The sequence below is a fragment of the Oryza sativa genome, chromosome 1 (assembly GCF_034140825.1).
Source record: "Oryza sativa Japonica Group chromosome 1, ASM3414082v1".
Lineage (NCBI taxonomy): Eukaryota > Viridiplantae > Streptophyta > Magnoliopsida > Poales > Poaceae > Oryza > Oryza sativa.
The window spans coordinates 8,161,511-8,182,166 of NC_089035.1; the positions used below are offsets into that span (position 1 = coordinate 8,161,511).

Here is a 20,656-nt window from a genome sequence, read left to right on the forward strand (position 1 = left end):
ATCATGCGCGTTGTTTTCTTTCGAGAAAAGCGCTAAGCGCTACTAAAACGAAGGTCCGCGTGCGCGCGACTTATCGTCCTAGCGGGTACGCGCGAGCTAGCCACCCCTCTCAACCCTATGCTATTGGTGTGGGGATCATGAGAGCCCCACATAGCGTACACAAATTGTTTTGTCATATATAGATGGAAAATAGGCTATAAAACTTTGCTCTTTTTTTCAGGTCCTCATGCTATTTCTTTCTGAATCTATCACTTAGCAGCTTGATCCGTTAGTTAATCATCATGAAGGTTTACAGTTATACTAAATACTTATTGCAGCCTTAATGATGTGTCCTCCAGGTTAACAGCTTAGACGTAATCGGCCGTACGTTATGTACAGGTTAATTACACGTACTACGAAATAGGTCGTTTCACACACAGGGTGATGAGATAGAGTGATCTTGGAGCTAGACCCAATCGATCAACATCGATGCATGATATGATCGAAATAGCCTGGATTCTCATGCGTGTTGACGTGTCGTCTCTCTTGTCTCGTGCCTACCTTAATTTGTAGGAGTACTACATACTTTTGTACGTGCATGCAGTTAACAGTTAATCACACGTACACGTACGCCGTTCTGATTAATTATCGGTCGTTGATCGCACGCTACGCTTGATGTACGCATGCATATATGCTTTACTGGCATGAACATACGCAATGAAGTGTGAATCGCACTGGTCAAATTTGGCATAAACATAGATCAAATTAAGCATTTCGGCGTAAAGATTTCTTAATTCAGTTCCAAGCAGCTAGATTCCTTTTTGAAGCCTGCAGGGCACGCATTTGTTAGGAGTACGTAGTACGTACGTGCAAGGGTATCGGAGAAAATTAAAAAAAGGAAAAGAATATAATATTATTGGACCGGATGAATTCTGAAGAAACACTTGCCCAAACTTGACACACTTTGAGTGCAGAAGGAAATTAAGAGACGAAAACTGCCTTTAAGTGAAGAGAAATGTAAGATCAAAGAGTACGTCAAAGTCAACTAGTACAAATTGTACACTAATTAACCCATGGCCATGTCTGACTATCAGGCTATGTGGTTAGCACTTTGACTGCGTGTTAATTAACTAACAACTACTGTAAAGTAGGAGTAAGTACATTCAACAACTTAATTAGCTGCAAAAAAGTCATTTCTTTTCAAATTTTCTATGACAGAAATATTCTACGCAACATATTGTGTTTGCTAGTTTGGTTATGTACTCATATGCTTAGCCCAATATGGTTAATCATAATTGACATTAGTAGAATTTACTTAGTTGATTAAACTTTTGGTAATTAAAAAAAATCAATCTTCTGGTTCTTATATATGTGTCTTAAATAAGAGCAATCTCTGGTAGTTTTCAAGAAAAGAGAAATGGGGTAGTGAAAATGAGATAAAGAAAACCCCAAAATTAATCCTGAAATCAAACTCTGTAAATTCAAAATCAGCTACAGATTACAATACGAATATATAGTTTAAGATCAATTTATAATATTAATTCATAACCATTTTTTAATGATCAATTTATACATATTAATTTTTTGTGCGAACTTCTTCATATTAAAACTGAAATTACCATGCAGGCATGCACATGTGGTTTTGTAAATACTCCTGCCAGAAACCTCATCAAAAAATGGTTTTCTGCAGCATATGTTTATAAGAATTTTTATAACTAATAAGTTGGTCTTATATATACATATATAAAAAAACCTTAATAAGCTAGAAAGCAGAGAAAAGCTAGCAGATTAATAAGATTTTCAGATACGTGCGAATGCCTTAATTAACCATGAGCCAGCCCACCATACTGTAATTTAAATTCCAAGTTTCTGAAAAATACAAAAAAGTTATGTAGGTAAACATAATCTTCAGTACTATTCTTGCTGAAAATCAGCCAAACTTAATGCCAAGTAACTTTCAGAAAAGAGGATTATTTTTTTAGATAATGGAATAATCTGCCTCTACATCGTGAGACTGATATACACAGCCAACTTCAGAAAAGAGGATGTATCTGTATTTAGTAAAAGGATCAAAGACCAATCAACCAGATTATCAATCTAATTTTGTTTGGTTCTTACGCTAGACTAGCTAGATAGATATGCTACTGTTTAGCAGGTCCAAAACCCAAGAACAAATAAGTAGAAAATTCAGCAAAGTTGACTGCCGTGCGTGTCCAGACACGTAATGTACCAATGCAAGAATGTATGCCACATGCAAATGTTTTTTTTAAAAAAATAAATAGCACATGCAAATGAGTAATATGATTATGATTAATTAATTAAATTGGTGTTTAGTAACTAGCTAGTTGCTTTCCACATTCCAGTTGTAACTTTATAAGCATTCTGTTTTTTATTAAGAGCTCAAATGCATCGACTAATGCTGAAAATACCAAAGAAACAAAAGCTATATATAACGACAGCTAGAAGGCAGGTCAACCTGACCAGTTTGTGATCCACGTAATCACGAATGTACTGCAGTCGTACATATTAAGCCAATGACATTTCACAACTCCCTATATATACTAACCTAGTTATACTAAATTAGTTGATTTCTATAGAGAGAATTTTAATTTTAAAAATAATTAAAATTTGTAAATTTTATATCAATCAGTAGTTAAATTACAAGAGTATGTGCTTGGTTTCTAAAAGTAATACCTTGTCAAAAAAACACAAAAGTTATATAGACATGATTCATATTTCTGAGCAACGGTTTTACACTATATTGGTTTTCTATTGATCAAGGAAATATTTCTGAGAAATCAATTGTCAATCTTGAGAATTAACGGCCATAGCCCTCTAAAAATCAACATACCTAGCTATGTCCCAAAATATAAAATCAAAATCCCTTACATTTTTTAGCAGAGATATAGTAGCACACAAAAGCTAGTAAAAAATTAAAATCATCGTAACTAATTAAATTAAGGATGAGTTAATATAATGATTAATTAAGTACAGATCCATTAATTGGAGATGTTTCTTTTATTCACAATATATCAGGAAAAAAGAATCCATATAATATTTCTCTGTAAGGTCATGTAATTAAGCTGTACACGTACCCAAAAAAACATATAATAAGTTACAACACATTATTTCGATTTATTGATACCATAAGACCACTTATATATATGTAGTCCAACAATAATAAGAAACACATAAATAATGAGACGAACAGACGCACCGTAGATCCTTAAATTTGTATAACTTTTATCATTTTTTTTTCGTATATGTATACTTGTTTCAGGAGCTCAACAATTGCAATTTTGTAAAACAATTTGGAGTATATATATAATAGGTATGCACTCACGTCGTATATACGTACTGCCATTTTTTTTATTTCTCTGATGGATGTGTAGGAACGAATTTGTATTGCATTTCCTGCCTCGATGATCGCATGCACGCCACGTACATGAATGCACACGCCGCCGCCGCCGCCGCCGCCGTCGTCGCCGGTCGCCGGCCGGTTAGCCGGCGTAGTCGCACAGGCCGAAGCTGCACTTCTTGCTGGGGCAGCGGACGAAGCAGTCGCCGCAGTTCTTGCGGTCGCTGAGGAGGTCGACGCAGTGGCCGCCGCAGCAGGTCTCGCCGTACTTGCAGACGTGGTTGCAGCTGCCGCAGTGCGCGAAGCTGGAGCCGGTGTCGACGCAGGCGCCCTTGCAGCACGTCGCCCCGGGGCTCCCCGGCTCCAGGCACACCGACGGCGGCTTCCTCTTGCAGTCGTAGTACGACAGCGGCGGCGAGTTCTTCGCGCTCGCCAGGAACCTGCTCTGCCTCCTTCTAATGGCCGCCGTCTCGAGCTCGGCCCCGGTCCCGGTCCCGGCCGCGGCGAGGGTGAGCGCGAGCGCCATGAGAAGCACCGCGGCTGTTCTCATGGCGGCGGTGGTGGTGGCGAGCGCGGCGGTGGCGGCAATGCGTGGTGTACGAAGTTTTTGCTTGGCGAACGCCTGTGTGGAGGGAGGAAAATGGGGGAGGAAAATGGCGGGGGAGGAGTGCTTATAGCTGTAGAAAAGGCGCGAGAGGCGAAAGTCAGAGGTCATATGCAGATGCAGATGGTTGATTTGCACGGCAAAAGCCTGGAGTGCAGGGAGGGAGTGTGCGCCGCACGGATGGATAGCTGTGGACTCCGCAAGCTACCTAGCTGCTGATCGATCACCACCACAAGCTGATCAACTTTAAGCATGCTTGCAATGGCGATCTGGCTGGCTAGCTAGCTTGTGTGCGTGTCTTCTGAATTCCAGGTTTCTGAACATGTGATTAGGCAAAGCTGCATGCATGCCTGCCGATCGATCGCACACGCCCTGAAGATTAGGTAGATTAATCTGGTCGTGGCAGTTGACTAATCACCGGAATTACAGTAACAATGATGGCACTTTTAATTACGTGAAGAGCTAGCGATAGCTAGTGTGTGCTACTCTTCGATTGATCAACAAAATAATTTAGCCGTCGTCGTTTCCCTCCAGGGGCACTTTGTCGGCGCTGCCTGTTTAGACAGCAGCTGAAGGAACTCTGCATGCTGGCTTAAGGGAAAGAAGAACTGCAGTCTAGCATGTTACCGGGATCGTCTGCGATGCACGGCATACATTGGTCTAGGAGCAAATTAATAAGCTTTTAAAACAGTCTTGCGGTTGATGTTGCTGCAGCTTTAACAACACAATTGTGTTGTCATTGATGCTAAGCGTGCCAATAATTAAGGCTACCGATCGCCCTCATATTTGGCTCAGCGTGACATGTGTTCTTATGCAGTTGACATTGTGTTCTTCAGCTTAATTTGATATATACTCCCCATCTGATCTGATGAGATCCTTTCAAGTATGGAGCAGAAGAAACTAGCTAGCTTGATGACTTAACTAGACCAATTACAATATTATTACATGAAGAATTGAGAATCAAACACAGAACTACTTCCTGCAAAGCGCAGCCCATTCTTAACTGAACCTGCAATGAGTTCTTGACAATTCAGATATTATATGGCTGCCTGTACTCTGTCAATCACTAGGCCTAATTGCGCCCTAAGCTTGTGCATTGTGCTGAAGACCTTCGTGCTACTGTCTCTGTGATTGTGGTATGATCCCTACACCAGAAGCATCTCTTTTCCTAGAGAGGAGAGGAGACAGAATGAGTGCAAGTACAAAAAGGCATGTTGTACTCTGCAAATTATGTCCAGAAAAGAATCCTAATCTCAGAATTTCAGCAGGAAAAACAGGGGCATGATGTACTCTGCACTGCACTACATGGACGAGAACAAAATTAACAGGTAATTAGCCTTAAATGAAGGACGAGATTACCAGATTATAGCACGGAATATCGTGCAACAGCATAGCCCAAGGCTAAGCGATCGCTCTTCTCCCAGCAGGTGTGGCTTATGAGCTTCAGTGCACCTTGATGATGATCTCTCCCTCACACGTATCGCAGCTCGCATAGGCCGTAGGTTTTAAGAGTTAATCCCAAAAGGATAAAAAAGAAACAGGGTTGAGTTGCATTGTGAAATGATCCATGGGTTGTGGCTAGGGGTGGCAATGGGCTAGAGCCCTAGCTAGGCCATTTCTCACTCCACCTCAGCTCTTAACCAATTGGAATAAGTTCACTTTGACTCCTTTAACTAGTGGCCGAATCTGATACGTATCCATGAACTACAATACCGGATATTTCGACCCCCAACTATTAAAACCACTGCAATTTGACTCACTCGATGGTTTTGGAGGATGGTTTCACTGACGTGACGCATACGTAGAGATGTTGATTTGGTCTTCGTCCAATGTAGCATTGATGTGGCATTTGTATGGCATTAGAATTAAATATATACTGAGTGATTCTCTGCGCTTTGCTGCGGGAATACTAAGCAATTTTCAATATATTTTTTCGACAATCAAGCTAGGAGTCAAAAAAAAGAAGAAATGCGAGGGTTTATTAGTACTTATTATAAAACAAACAAATGATACCCGTGATTTAATGTGGAATATATTGATAAGTATATGTTAAATATTACAAAAAGATAGATATAATTGTTAAACTATTATGGAAATGATGTGAGGGTGATGATTAGATATACTTGTATGTTGATGTGTAGAATTAAATAGATTATAGATTATAAATGATGTTGTATGCTTGCATGAGGTTAAATATATAATTATTGCTAGTGGGTGATGATGTGGTATGGTTGCATGTTAAGCTTTAGGAGTTAGTGGACATCAACTTTATAGTAAGATAGGATATGGGACCTATTTATTATTCACACAAAAAAATGTGGGATCCACAATCATCCTCTCCTTCCTTTCTTCCTCCTCCCTCTCTCTTTCTTCTCTCTTTCTTTTTCTCTCCTCCTTTGCCGTCTGCACCGGTTTTAATAATTGTGAGTCGAGACATCCGATATTATGGTTCAGGGATATGGAACAGATTCGACCACTGGTTAAGGGGTCAAAGTGAACTTATTCCTAAATAATTTTAGCTCAAAAATCTAGACCCATCACCATCTATATTTCATAGTCCTATCAGGACTGAGCGCTAGTGCTAAAACCTACTCCGAAACTTATATGGGCCACACCTAGCTAACCACGTATCTTAAAGGTACTGTGATACTTTATCATACCAGTATCATAAAGATATCACCAATCAAATATCATAGTACGTACCTGCAAACACACGTTAGGGTATTGTATACACTAGTGGAGAAATCATCTTTGTCTGGTCGACCAAAAAACACAATAGTCTCGGATGCAGTAAAAACCGGGACTAAAGATGGTTTTTAGTCCTGGTTTATAAGTAGAAAGGTACTACGTGATCTTTAGTCCCGGTTCATATGCTGTCAGGTGTTGTCAGGCCCCTCCAGGATCTTTAGTCCCGGTTAGAGTTACGAACCGGGATTAAAGATCAAAACGCACTATATAATCCCTATTACTTATCCTCTTTTCTCATCCACTATTTTCTCATCCACACCAACTCCTCTCTCCCTCCATCTCTAATCCTTATCTCTTCCCTTCCTCCTTATCTCTTTTCCTTCTTATCCCTTCCCAACTCCTCTTCCCAACTCGATCCAGTATGCGCAGCAGGAGGGGGTGGGCGGCCCGGCCGGCGAAGGTCAGCGCGGCAGCGGCCAGCACGGAGCGCTGCGCGGCGGCCCGGCGCGGCGGCGGCCGGGGAGGAGGGGAGGCGGCAGCTGGCTCAGCCGGCCGGCGGCTTTGCTTCGTTTTTTTTCTTTTTTTTTCAAAGAATTTGTGATCCATGTATAGATTGAGATGAATAATCTGTGGTTCATTGTATGGATTGAGATGTATAATTTTTTTTTTGGAATCTCATTGTATGGATCTGAGATGTACATGATTTGTGTATTTGGGATGTTTCTTTGATTTGGGGTTTGATTTGGGATGTATAATCTGTAGTGTATATGATTGATTGATTTGTGTATTTGGGATGGTAATTTGATTTTAGGGTTTGATTTAGGAATATGCATCCCACCTAATTTGGGAGAAAATAAATTAGAGAATAAATAGTAAGTAAATGAAAAAAAAAACTATTGCCCGCTCCCATCTTTAGTCCCGGTTGGTCGATCTTTAGTCCCGGATATTTGAACCGGGACTAAAGATAGGGATCTTTAGTCCCGGATTCGTAGTCCCGATTTGAAAACCAGGACTATAAGGGAGTTACGAACCAGGACTAAAAACGATTTCTCCACCAGTGATAGTATATGATATCCTTTATGCAATTGTGGAAGTTAGTGGGCAAGCCCTACTTTAAGCTACGTTCTCTAGATCTTTTTGGCCTAGGCATTCACTTGTTTTATGCGAGCACGTTTCTTGAATTATAAATGGTGTTTTTCTTTGCAAAACTTATTGAATGCAAGTTTCTCGAAAAAAAATATAAAAAAAATCATATTAAAAAGGAAAATGAAATGCGTACTAATTTTCTTTTAGCAAACTTTTTACGAACACTGGGGTGTCACATTATGCTTGAATCTAGATTTTTTTTTGTTAGTAAGAAGTTTTTAATGTGCCTAGCACCACACTTTAAAAAAATTGTAAAGTTATTACTTAATTAATTATATTCTAATGGATTTTCTCGTTTCTTGTGTAGCTATTTGGCTACGCCTAAAATTTTAAACAAACACAAGCTTAGACTCCCACACACTACTGCACAAATAATTTTCTTGAACGAGCACCCCCAATAAGTTACAGGCGAACCATAAGGATTTGTGTCTACAATAATCGACCCACATTTTCGCACATGGCTATTTAAGAGGCCCACATGCAAAAATCTATTTCGCAGACATACCTCTTAGGGAGCCGTATACGAAAATAGAGCTATTTTTTTCCAAACAGGCCTCTTAAGTGGCCGCACGGGAAAATATATTTTCGCAAGCGGACCTCTTAAAGGTTCACCTAGAAGTTTGAGTTACCTCCTCTGTCCCTCTTAGCACTTTAATTTTTTTTCAAGTCATCCTTATCACCAATCCTCTCTCTCACCTCCTTTCCCCATACTCCTCTCTCTCTCATGACTCCCCTCCTAGGCGGCAGCGGCCGACAGGCGGGCTCATGGCGACGGGCAGCAGTGGCTAGTGGGCTCGCGACAGTGGGAATCAGTCGGACGAAAGGTGCGCGGTGGCGGTCCGGCGACTGTGGATCTAGCGTGGGGCAGCGGGAGTTGAAGCCAGCGAGGGGCGGTGGCTGTCCCCCATCCAGATCCGGCGGTGATGGCCATCCCCCGCATAGATCCGCGCGGATGCGGCGGCGGTGGCTGGAGGAGCAGGGCGGCGGCGACGAAGGCGTGAGGAGCACGATGTCGGCGGGTGGACGGGCTCTACCCGGATCCGGCGGCAAGCTGGCAACAACTGTCCCCGCTCGGATCCGTGCGGATCCATCGGCGGTGGCGGGAGAAGCACAGTGGCAGCGGGCGGCGAGCGCGCATCGACGGGCGTTTTGATTTTTTGCGATTTTTTCCTGGATTTTTGTTTTTGTGTGCAGACGACATAAGCACCCGCACACGAAAATTGTGCCACCCGTATAAAAAAAATATGATTTTCACATACACTTCCGAGCAGATGGGCTGGAGGCCCACACACGAAAATCTCTTTTGGCCGTCTGAAAAAATTGTTTATGTACTAGTGACACACAAGCATGCGTGGACTTATCTGCACGATTTTGCGACTATGCAATATGAAGAAAAGGTTACATGGGAAAACAAAGTTTTTGGGTATTCACGTGAAAACCTGAAAAATTCTGAATAAAATTTTATATACGTAGGTATATTATATATGTATATATTTAACTGGGGCTAATACTTCATTCTCAGCTTTTCTTTCCTCAATAAGTTCACTTATCCGGCGGGCACTTTTCCTGCTGCATTATCTTTATATATTTTTTGATGAATTTTATCTATATTTGCTGAGCGAATTACTCAGCCCTAAAATCCTGCGTCCACTACGAGTCGCATGGGGGCCTATATATGCAGAGCGATGCCACGACGTTTGAAATGGTGCGTAGCTCTATAGTTTTTCAGTCTCGTTAAGCAGTACTTTCTCCGTCCCAAAATATAACTTGTAGCCCTCAAGATTTATCTCAAAATATAACCAATTTATCCACCAACATTCTCTTCCCAACCAATCACAACCCTCCACCATTAACTTTTTCCCACCTACCTTCACTATTCATCCAATTACAACGCCCTCCACCACTCATTTCTATACTTTCTTAATAACCGTGTTCTGAACGGAGGGAGTAGTTGATAATTAGGTTGTGTATTGCCTAATTAATTTTATGCGCCTTTAATTTACTGCGTCTTTTGTTAGTCGATCACAGGGGATGTTTCGTCCGGTGAGGCGTCGCTGCAGGCGGCCGGCGGCCGCACCAACCGCCGGCCAAGCACGTGCACCGGCGGCGCACAGCCCATAGCCGCCATGGATAAAAAAAATTCAGAGGAAAAACAACACAGGGAAAGGTCACAAGCTAGTATGGGAATATATATGGATTAGGTTTGGATTGGGGATCATTTGTATGTTTCTTTGGAAAGAGATTTGATTAATTGCTTTTCTTTCTTTAATTTGGACCAGGCAGTGACGTTTGCAGTAATCGCAATCTGTTGGTTCCATCTTATCTCATCACCTGTCCTATATCTAGGGGAGCTGTTCATCAGCTGAGATTCCCATCATCTCGCAAAACTACAAGCAGCTCAGCTCGCAAATTAACTGTCGGCCATGGCGGCTGCTGGTGAAGAAGCTTCAGGAGGCGGGGACAAGTACCGGTCGTTCATGTACGGCGAGGGGGAGAAGGACACCGTGTGGAGGCTTGGATCCCCTCCAAACTACGACGTCGTCAACAAGCTCTTCGAGGAAGAGAGAACCAAGGTAACTAATTAATTTCACGATGAACACTACTCGTCAGAGTTCATAGCTAAACGCCGAAGAGATCGAAGCAGATATTGTGATTAAGTTGAAAGCATTGTTGACTTGTTGTGCACTTGTCATTAATTAGGAATGGCCAGAGGGGTCTCTGGAGGAGAAGGTCCAGAGATTGCTGAAGACCTGGGAGATGGAGCTCGTCCACAAGGTGCGACCAGAGGACCAGAAGAGTGTCCACTCGCAGAAATTCTGCTCCAGCACCAATGGTGAGTGCTCATCAATTATATTCACGCACAGAGAGTACGTGCAGTAGTAGTATTAATAATACTAATAATAATAATAATAATAAACCATTACCGTGTCAGGGATGAGGTTTCTGAATCGGAAGGATTTGATGGCCATCGGCAGCTACAACGCGTTCTTGCAGACGAAGCTGCCACCGGAGCACCGCATCTACGACCCGGACAAGGAGACGCTGGAGTCCGGCATGGCCACCTTCCTGACGGCGTTCCCGCGTGGCTTCGCCATCGAGGTGCTCGACGTCTACAGTGGCCCACCACGGATCGTCTTCAAGTTTCGGCACTGGGGGCACATGGAGGGCCCCTTCATGGAGCACCCGCCCCATGGCGAGCGGGTTGAGTTTTTCGGCATTTGCATTTTCCATGTAAGCAAAATATTATCTCTGTTTTTAAAATATGATAATATTGACTTTTAAACATGACGTCTGATTAATCATCTTTACTTATTATGTTATTATTATTTATTTTGTCTTCACTTGTTTTATCGTTATAAGCATATATTTTAAGCATGACTTCTATTTTTACATATTTACTCCGAATCTTTAAATAATATAAATAATCAAACGTCATATCCAAAAGTTAATAGTGTCGTATATTTAGAAATAGAAGGAGTAGTACATACTAATTTGTCTACAATTACTAGCTGCCAGTATATACTGTATTTTAACTTTTTAAGGGGGAGTTTATACTTATCATTAGAAATTGAAATCTAAAATACCTTCCAATTGATAACAAGACCTTATATTGGTCACCTGGATTTAGAAGTGCGTAACCCTGACAAGGTTCTGGCGGTGTGGCATTAGGTTGACGAGGAGATGAAGGTTGAGAAGGCGGAATTCTTCTACGAACGCGGCAATTTCCTCGCGAGCTTCTTGAGCGCGCCTGCTGCTGCTGCTACTGATGCTGCGTCAGGCTCAGGATGCCCTGTCATGGGAGGAAATTAACTGAACTGAAGCACTGAGGAACCAACACAACATGTCACCCATTTGAAAATGTATCGGATTACCAACAGATCCGCACCTGCTTTTAATTTTATTTCATGCTACATTGCTACTCCTTTATTAGTAGTACTATAAATAAAGACTCATTGTTTGTATGGTATGAAGTATAAACACCACATGGGTGGTGGGTACATGTAGCTAGAGTTGTTCTACTTGATCTTTTGGCATGGCACTAAGCTACATGGACATGGTTTAGCCAGCAAAGTACAAGTCTTATGAATATCAGTTCTACTCCCTCCGTCCCATCTTAAGTGGAGCTATGGTTTTCCGCGTTTAACTTTGATCATCCGTCTTATTTAAAAAAAATTAAAAAAAATATATAAAAACATAAGTCACGAGTATAGTACTATTCATGCTTTATCATCTCATAAAAAATACTAATTATAAAAAAATTTTAAATAAGACGAACGATTAAAGTAAAACTTATGGTTGTAATTAAAATTAGACGGAGGGAGTACCTTATTTCGAGCAAAACATCCACCACCTGTTGACTTCCAATCCTCCATTGTTGCATGTAGCATGTGCATGTATATTGTATACTGTCTTTACCGAACTTAATTTATCGGAGCATCCCGGTTGATAGCTGCACGTACCATGCTCAATCACCCATTTAAGTATGGTACCGCGCTTCCCAGTACATATAAAATCCTTCCTTTGCCTGAAACAATTCCGCTAGCCAAATCAAGCCAGCCAAGTATCATAGGAGACATGAGAAAAAAGCACTTTACAAATCACTCGTTGGGTCAGGGATGCTTATAAGAAATCAGTAGCTAGCATAGCAGACATGAGAAAAAACTTTACAATTAAATCACTCACTGGGTCGGAGGATGCTTAATTGCTTATAAGAAATCAATAGCTAGGGTTCATAGTTCTGGAACAGCTTTTTCTACATGCCTAAAAGAAAGAGTTGGGTTTGGGACAAGACAAGCAAGGGCGAAAATTCACAGGCTATCCCAACTGCTTTACCTGATGTCTCTACTATTCATTTTACGTCAAGAGGGCGCTATTACTTCACAACTAAATCCAGGAATAGTCATTTTTCCGACTGCAGCATCTCACTAAGCAAATTCAAAGCACAAATATATAAAAGTACCTTTACGATTAGTAGTAGAATCACATGAACCTCAATGTCCTTGGTCCTTGCCCTATTCATTCATGCGTGGAAACAAAGGTTTTGTTAAAAAAAATTATATATTCATAGCATGTAATCCCTTCATTTTTAATCCTTCATCTCTCATCTAGATTTAGTAATGTTCATATGAATTTGGACAAATATAGAAAACACATATGTATGATTTATTCAAAACCTAAACGTTAAAATAGAGGGAGTAGTTATCACGAGAGATAAGAGGCAGGGAGAACAACTTTGTGCCTTGTGAGTACTACATTCATAACTTGGATGTTGCTGACAATATTGTTCTTAAATCCTCAGTGACGGAGCTGGTGGCTCCTCACCGGGAGACCGCGCAGGCCCCCCTTTGCCAGTTCGGCCGGGGGCTTAGGGTGAAATCTCAAGCTCTCGCTCTCTCTCTGTATGTGGAAAGATCGTCTGCCAGCCAGAAACACGAGACACCGGCGATCTATACAGGTTCGGGCCGCTGAGAAGCGTAATACCCTACTCCTGTGTTTTGGTGGATCTGTGTATGAATGGGCTACAAGTGTGAGCTGACTTCTCCCCCGTTCTAAGCTCACAATCTGGAAAAGAATCCAAAAGCCCCTTCTCTATGGGCAAGGTCCTCCTTTTATACTTCAAGGGGATACCACATGCACCCTTCTCTTCCCAAACTGGACTGTTCTTTTTCTCTTGAATGGGCGGAGATCAGCACGGTTGCTGTCCGAATGACGCTCCGATGGGACAGCCCACACCTACCTCCACTTCCGCCGGGGGTGAGCGCATCGTGGGAACATGGCTGTGCGCTGACGATATGGTCAGTGTCAGACCGGTCACAAATCGGTCATTCTTGTCCACCGCGTGTAATCTTGGCAACGTGCATGTTTGCCCTTCTTCACACAACATCTTGCTTGTAATGGTTAGGATGAAGCCTGGCATATATCGATCGGGGCTAACGTGTCATCTCTAAGAGATAACACGCTTAACTCCGGCTTGAGACGAGTGCCTAGAGGCTTTCGTCTTGACGGGATGGGGCAAGGCGTGCGCCAGACCGCCAGTCGCCACCTAACCCGTGATATGACCGGTCTGTGACTGGTCACAGACCGGATAAAGGAACGCGCCGTACTGCACTGCGTACAGCGTGATACGCCTGACCAGACTGCATTAAATGCTGTTAGGTGAGCACAGCTGTGCTCACTTATCCCATATATGTGGCGCAGACTTCCTAAAGGGGGTCGGGGTGCCCCGGCCCTCGGGGCCAGGGCAAGCGCAGCCCGACCCCCCCTCGGGGGAAATCAGGAGGAGGGCGGACACCTCACCCTCGGGCCCGACGTCCCCGAAGGTGCCAGGCCACGTGGGCGATTGTGTCTGCCTCAAGCCTCTAGTCATGATACTCCCGGTCCCATATCACCGACAGTAGCCCCCGGCGTTATGCCAGAGCAATTTCCCTTCCCAAGGGAAGCGGTCAGGTGTGACGCCACTCCTAAAGCCTGGTGACAGGTGGGACCGGTCTGCATAGTTGGGCAAAATCCCCAACGGTCCCAGTCCATACATATTGGTATTGGTAACTTTGGTTGTCCATAATGGGCGGTCTATTCAAGACTGCCACATTACCTGAGCAGCGCACGAATCTGGGCGAGCCGATTTGCTTCGCCTGGAGATATGGTGATGGTGCTTTTCTCGGAGCCATCAGAATAGCGTATAGCATCTTCTGGGCCCGAGGGTATCGGGTTTTGGCGTCCCGGAGGGCCTCACTAACAAAGTAGACGGGCCGCTGCACCTTTCGGCGGGGCCGATCCTCTTCGCTAGGGGCCGCATCTCCAGGGCGCTCTTCATCCGAGAGGCAGCGCGGGGCGCCCTCGGCTTCTGCGCCGATATCCTCGGGGTAAGAGGGCGACAGGCGCGGCCTTCCCGCAGTGGCCCCGAGGCTATCCTGAGGGTCGGGGGCGCCTGACACCGTCGGACAAGCAGGCGGAGGGCCAACTCCGGCCGTCGGGGGCCTTGGGCCGCCGTTCGGCTTGGGGGCCTCTCGGACCCTGACTTCTCCCCGTGGGCGGCGCTGGAAGAGTTCCCTTTCGGAACCGAGGACGGCGCACGCGCGCAGGTCCGGGACGCCGCCGACCACATCGTCCACAGCTTCGAGGGTACGGCCCCTCGGCTCGCGTTCGCCCTCGACTCCGACGAGGAGGGCGGCGACGGTGGTGCGGACGACAGCGACGACAAGGCTGGTGACCCGGGCGCGTCGGAGTGAGCCCCCAGGCCCCCGCCAATCTTGAATAGCTTTTTCTTTCTTCTTCCGAGGCCTTCGGGCCCCCTTCTTGTATAGACTAATTTAATCTGCAACCAAATAAAGAGGAAATTTCTATGTCAATTCTATTTGTGGTGTGTATGAGACGAGGATGGTCTGTGCCGCGGTCCTTCTGTGTCTTGGCTTGATCAAGGGCTCGTGCCCAGGTCCTAGTCCTCAAATGGCTCGGGTCGGGGCTAGTGCCTGGGGAGATCCACATGTCGAGACTGGCCAGGCCGGGAGCGTGGTGACCGAGGGTTATGGGTGACCCGATTGTGGGTTTTTGCCGATTCCCCCCCGGAGTTCACCACGCCCCGGGGCACGGCTCGGTTCTGGGCCCCGTTTGGCGATTTTAGCTGACCGAACCGAGCCCCCGAGGGCAAGGTTGAGTACGAGTGACCTTATTTCAAGTCAAGATTCTTCAAAAGGAAAAAACGGCACAGACACAGTCCTTTGGAAATCGAAAATGCTTTTATTGAAATACGGAAGAGAAAAGAGATAAGCCCCCGGCCAACCCTGCACGCCCGGGGGGGTGCGGGGTTGGCCCGAGCCCAAGACCTGACACCCGACCCCCACTAGGGGTAGAAGCGACGAAGGTGTTCGATGTTCCATGGGTTAGGCAGCTCTGTGCCGTCGCCCGTGGCCAGCCGAACGGAGCCCGGCCGGGGGACGCCAATCACTCGATACGGACCCTCCCACATTGGTGAGAGCTTGCTCAATCCAGCACGCGTTTGGACGCGGCGTAGGACGAGGTCGTCGACGCAGAGTGATCGGGCCCGGACGTGGCGCTGATGGTAGCGCCGCAGGCTCTGCTGGTAGCGCGCGGCTCGAAGGGCCGCGCGCCGCCTTCGCTCTTCCAAGTAGCCGAGGTCAGGGAGCGTCGGCCTCTTTCTTTTTGTCGCTCGCAGGCCTCCCCTTTCGGGTGGCCCGCGGAGCGCCCTCGACGGCGAGGACATGACCCTCGTCGCCGGAATGGACCGACCTCTTCTTCCTCCTCCTGTCACGCCGCCCTGTCTGAGCGGCGGATCCGGGGGCGGCCGAAGCTGCCACTCCGGAACCGGAGGAGTTCCATGTCCACGCTTCCTCCTTACGAGCCACTCGGTCCGCGAGCTGAAAAAGCTCCGCGGTGGTCTGGGGCTCTTTGGAAGCGATCTTTTCGAGCATGCGGTTGTGCCGCACGCCCCCCTGAACGCGTAGATCACCGCGTGTGCAGGGATGCATGGTATAGTATTGCGGACTTGGCAAAACCGCTGAATGTACGAGCGAAGCGACTCATCATCGCCTCGCTGTACTGCATGCAAGTCCGCTTCTTCGCCTGGGCGCGGATATGTGCCTTGGAAGTTCATGGTGAACTGTTGGCACAGATCCTCCCAGGAGTGGACCGACGCGGGTGGCAAGTTCATCAGCCAACCCCGCGCCTGTCCCTTTAGGGCCATGGGAAAGAAATTCGCCATGACCCTGTCGTCACCCCCAGCGGCCTCGATCCCGGTCGTATAGACCTGGAGAAACTCGGTGGGGTTGACGCTCCCATCGTACTTCTCGGTGATGGTGGGCCGGAACCTTGGGGGCCAACGGACATTCCGAAGACTCGCCACAAAGGCTCTACAGCCGACACCACCAGCCGGGGGCACGGAGGGCTGATCCTCACGTCCATGTCGAGGTGACACTCCGGACGAGGAGGCGCCCTCCGTTGCACGGGGAGTACGCCGGTTATTACGCCGGCGCTCGATGTCGAGGCGGGCATCCGGCTCCCCATGCTGATCCTCCCGAGTTGGAGGTGTCGACGAGGGAGTGGCGGCCGAATGACGTGCAGCCGCCGCCGCTCGCCGCGCCCTCCGCCTTGATGACACGGAGCCGGTGGTAGCGGCGCCGGAGGTCTTGGTGGTGGTGGCGGACCGTCCACCAGCACCCAGGCGCTGCTGTGCCGTCATGACCAAGTTGGCCACGTCTTCCAGCCATCGTTGGGCTGGAGACTCCGGGTCATGGACGACAGGCGGGTGTCGTAGGAGCGCGCCAGCAGCCTGAAGCGCACCCTGAGGTGTGCTGCCGTCGCCGTAGACGAGGAGGCGACGCTCCCCATCTCGCCGTTCTCCTGCATCACCTGCGGCTGGTGACGCCGCGGATTTGTCGACCCTCTCAAGCGCCTCCCCCTGCTTAGGGCTTTGGCGCGGAGGAGGTGGAGGAGTACGAGCTCGACGGCGCGGATTCGGCTCCCCGTCGTCGCCGCTCACACTCGGCGAGAGGTCGTGTGTTTTTCCTTGCTCGGCCATTAGGCTGAACAAGAAAAACTTGGGGCACACGGAAGAGTCTGAGAGCTCAGAAAGCACACGCTGAGCCCCCTACCTGGCGCGCCAGATGACGGAGCTGGTGGCTCCTCACCGGGAGACCGCGCAGGCCCCCCTTTGCCAGTTCGGCCGGGGGCTTAGGGTGAAATCTCAAGCTCTCGCTCTCTCTCTGTATGTGGAAAGATCGTCTGCCAGCCAGAAACACGAGACACCGGCGATCTATACAGGTTCGGGCCGCTGAGAAGCGTAATACCCTACTCCTGTGTTTTGGTGGATCTGTGTATGAATGGGCTACAAGTGTGAGCTGACTTCTCCCCCGTTCTAAGCTCACAATCTGGAAAAGAATCCAAAAGCCCCTTCTCTATGGGCAAGGTCCTCCTTTTATACTTCAAGGGGATACCACATGCACCCTTCTCTTCCCAAACTGGACTGTTCTTTTTCTCTTGAATGGGCGGAGATCAGCACGGTTGCTGTCCGAATGACGCTCCGATGGGACAGCCCACACCTACCTCCACTTCCGCCGGGGGTGAGCGCATCGTGGGAACATGGCTGTGCGCTGACGATATGGTCAGTGTCAGACCGGTCACAAATCGGTCATTCTTGTCCACCGCGTGTAATCTTGGCAACGTGCATGTTTGCCCTTCTTCACACAACATCTTGCTTGTAATGGTTAGGATGAAGCCTGGCATATATCGATCGGGGCTAACGTGTCATCTCTAAGAGATAACACGCTTAACTCCGGCTTGAGACGAGTGCCTAGAGGCTTTCGTCTTGACGGGATGGGGCAAGGCGTGCGCCAGACCGCCAGTCGCCACCTAACCCGTGATCTGACCGGTCTGTGACTGGTCACAGACCGGATAAAGGAACGCGCCGTACTGCACTGCGTACAGCGTGATACGCCTGACCAGACTGCATTAAATGCTGTTAGGTGAGCACAGCTGTGCTCACTTATCCCATATATGTGGCGCAGACTTCCTAAAGGGGGTCGGGGTGCCCCGGCCCTCGGGGCCAGGGCAAGCGCAGCCCGACCCCCCCTCGGGGGAAATCAGGAGGAGGGCGGACACCTCACCCTCGGGCCCGACGTCCCCGAAGGTGCCAGGCCACGTGGGCGATTGTGTCTGCCTCAAGCCTCTAGTCATGATACTCCCGGTCCCATATCACCGACACTCAGCGACAACATCAATGAACTCAACAGTGTTTCAGATACTTATCTAGGCTAACACTGTACATTTTCAGGAGAATCAATCAAAGGTCTTCTATATTTATTACCCCATTTATCACACGCTATAAGGCGCAAATGTATTTTAGATTCAACTCTTGAAATATTTAACTAAAGATTAGTCTAATATAAATTAAATTTTATTTGATAAAATAATATCATTGATTGATATTTGAATTTACTTTCCTATTGTTACCATTTATTAATACTTTAAAAGTTTGATTAAAATTTTCTAACCGAATTTTCAACTGAAAGTTTTATTTAAAATTTAAAATTTTGGACTAAACTTTCAGCTCATAATTTAAAACTTTCGATAAAAAACTTAAAACCTCCCGCCCTGGTCTATTGGGCGTGCAGGAGTCTAGCTCCTTCACCAATCAAATAGATGTGTGCACAAACCATCTTATAATATGGAACGCCGGGGGTAGATTTGTAAGAGTAGTACGTATATAAACGAGGGATGGGATGATCCTACTTTTAAAGAGACCTGGCCAACTCGAATCTTAACGAAATATTCCCTGTTAAGGACCATCCCATCCCGCATGTCTCTGTACCAAACACCGTGAAAAATGAGATCAACCCAACGCATGCTTAGAGGAATATTCCTCTTAGATCCAGGTCCAAACCACTTGCAAAAATCTAGCAAACAAGCTTGACCCACTTGGGTCGAGTGCACGGCGTGAGCCACACTATTCTTCCACTGCTTGAGCGTCTGCACCGCCCGCCTGCGCTATGCACTCCGATTGTCGATCGCCGCGCGCTCGCGGCGACTCACCCGGTTGCATCGTTCGCCCATGCTGTGCCACTCCACGCTTGCCCACGCAGCTCCTTGCCCGCTGTTCGCCCATTCACACCGCTCCTTGCCCGTCAGTTGCCAGTCGGCCGCCTATCTACATCATGCCGCTCCTCGTCCCAACCACGCCACTCACCAGCCCTCCTCCAGCAGCTACTTGCCTCCTTCATCTGCCAGATTCCGCCGCTACGCCCACCACCTGGTTGCTGTCGAGCTCTAGTGCTCTACCACGTCGTCGGAACTGGACGTGGACTGACGGTAGCTGCAAAAGTTTCACATCCCATCCCACCCTCATTCCTTCCACTAAAAAGAAAAAAAATTGAATCATCCCATCCTATAAATCAAACAGTTGAGTGAGATCGTACCATCCCTAGAATCAAGGACAAGTTCAACCTATCACATCTCGCTTCTAAACCAAACACACACTGACAGAACAGAGGGCCCTGAGGATTCGGCTCCTCTGCCTTTAGGGGCTAAAGACTGAGGCGCATAGCAAAATGAGTTTGCCGCTACAATATAAAATATTAATTTTGCAGTTATTTACTGTAGATACAGTATAAAAAGTAAAACGTATTGTGCCAAGGTACTGTTCATGATGTATTGTATTATATGTAGCAATTAATCACATTCGTTCGCTATAAATCCGATGGTTGAGAATAATTTAAAACCCTAAGGGCTTGTTCGGAATAGAGGGATTACACAGGATTCTTGTAGGATTGGCAATTCCTTTGGATTTGGCACTGTTTATGCATTCGGTTCATAGGAACCATGCGTAGGAATTTCGTAGAAATACTGTAGCAACCTTGTGAAAACATAGGAATTTCATAAGATTCTAAACATCCACTCACACCTCATTTTTTTCATTAGCTATCATGGGATAGATGCTAATCACGTTGAAGTGACTAGATGGGAACTAATATTTTATTGCTTAATTATACTATAATATACTACCTCAATGCATGAATGTATGACGTTGGTTAGTTCAATTTTGAGCTAACCAACGTCAAACAAAAAAATATGGAGGGAGTATGAGATTAATACTAATTGAAAAATTCATGTGGTTTATATATTCTTGTGTTCCGAATGCTTCATAGCATCAAATTCCTTTTCCTATCCTGCGATCCGAACAAGCCCTAAATTCTGAGGATCCCAATCCGGGCCATGACCGCCTCCTATCATCGGACGGCTATAGTGGTCCAAAGCTGACGTGGCCAAGACTGGCCCACATGGCCCATGTAGTCCGTCCTGGACCGAGTCCACGGACGGCGCGGCCGAACGCCCGCGCCGTGTCTGCTTATGATGCTTCGTTCTCTCCGCGC

The 20,656-nt window shown here is 46.4% G+C and overlaps 2 protein-coding genes across 2 annotated transcripts; one reads left to right on the top strand and one right to left on the bottom strand.

The window, feature by feature from the left end:
* Positions 1-3,015: 3,015 nt before the first annotated feature.
* On the bottom strand, positions 3,016-3,986 carry LOC4326764 (stigma-specific STIG1-like protein 3). Its single transcript, XM_015789829.3, has one exon. It carries the CDS (start codon positions 3,885-3,887, stop codon positions 3,480-3,482), a length of 408 nt encoding a protein of 135 aa, XP_015645315.3. The 5' UTR covers positions 3,888-3,986; the 3' UTR covers positions 3,016-3,479.
* Positions 3,987-9,491: 5,505 nt separating this feature from the next.
* Positions 9,492-11,742, top strand: LOC4327212 (pathogen-related protein). Its single transcript, XM_066306937.1, has 5 exons — positions 9,492-9,942; positions 10,055-10,348; positions 10,476-10,608; positions 10,708-11,006; positions 11,445-11,742. Exons 2-5 carry the CDS (start codon positions 10,199-10,201, stop codon positions 11,583-11,585), a joined length of 723 nt encoding a protein of 240 aa, XP_066163034.1. The 5' UTR covers positions 9,492-9,942; positions 10,055-10,198; the 3' UTR covers positions 11,586-11,742.
* Positions 11,743-20,656: the final 8,914 nt, after the last annotated feature.

Bases quoted from the DNA above. Each gene is read 5' to 3' on its own strand.
- LOC4326764 (XM_015789829.3), bottom strand. From the start codon at position 3,887: ATGAGAACAGCCGCGGTGCTTCTCATGGCGCTCGCGCTCACCCTCGCC.
- LOC4327212 (XM_066306937.1), top strand. From the start codon at position 10,199: ATGGCGGCTGCTGGTGAAGAAGCTTCAGGAGGCGGGGACAAGTACCGG. The intron at 10,349-10,475 runs GTAACTAATTAA...GTCATTAATTAG, and splicing joins TCGAGGAAGAGAGAACCAAG to GAATGGCCAGAGGGGTCTCT. The intron at 10,609-10,707 runs GTGAGTGCTCAT...TTACCGTGTCAG, and splicing joins ATTCTGCTCCAGCACCAATG to GGATGAGGTTTCTGAATCGG.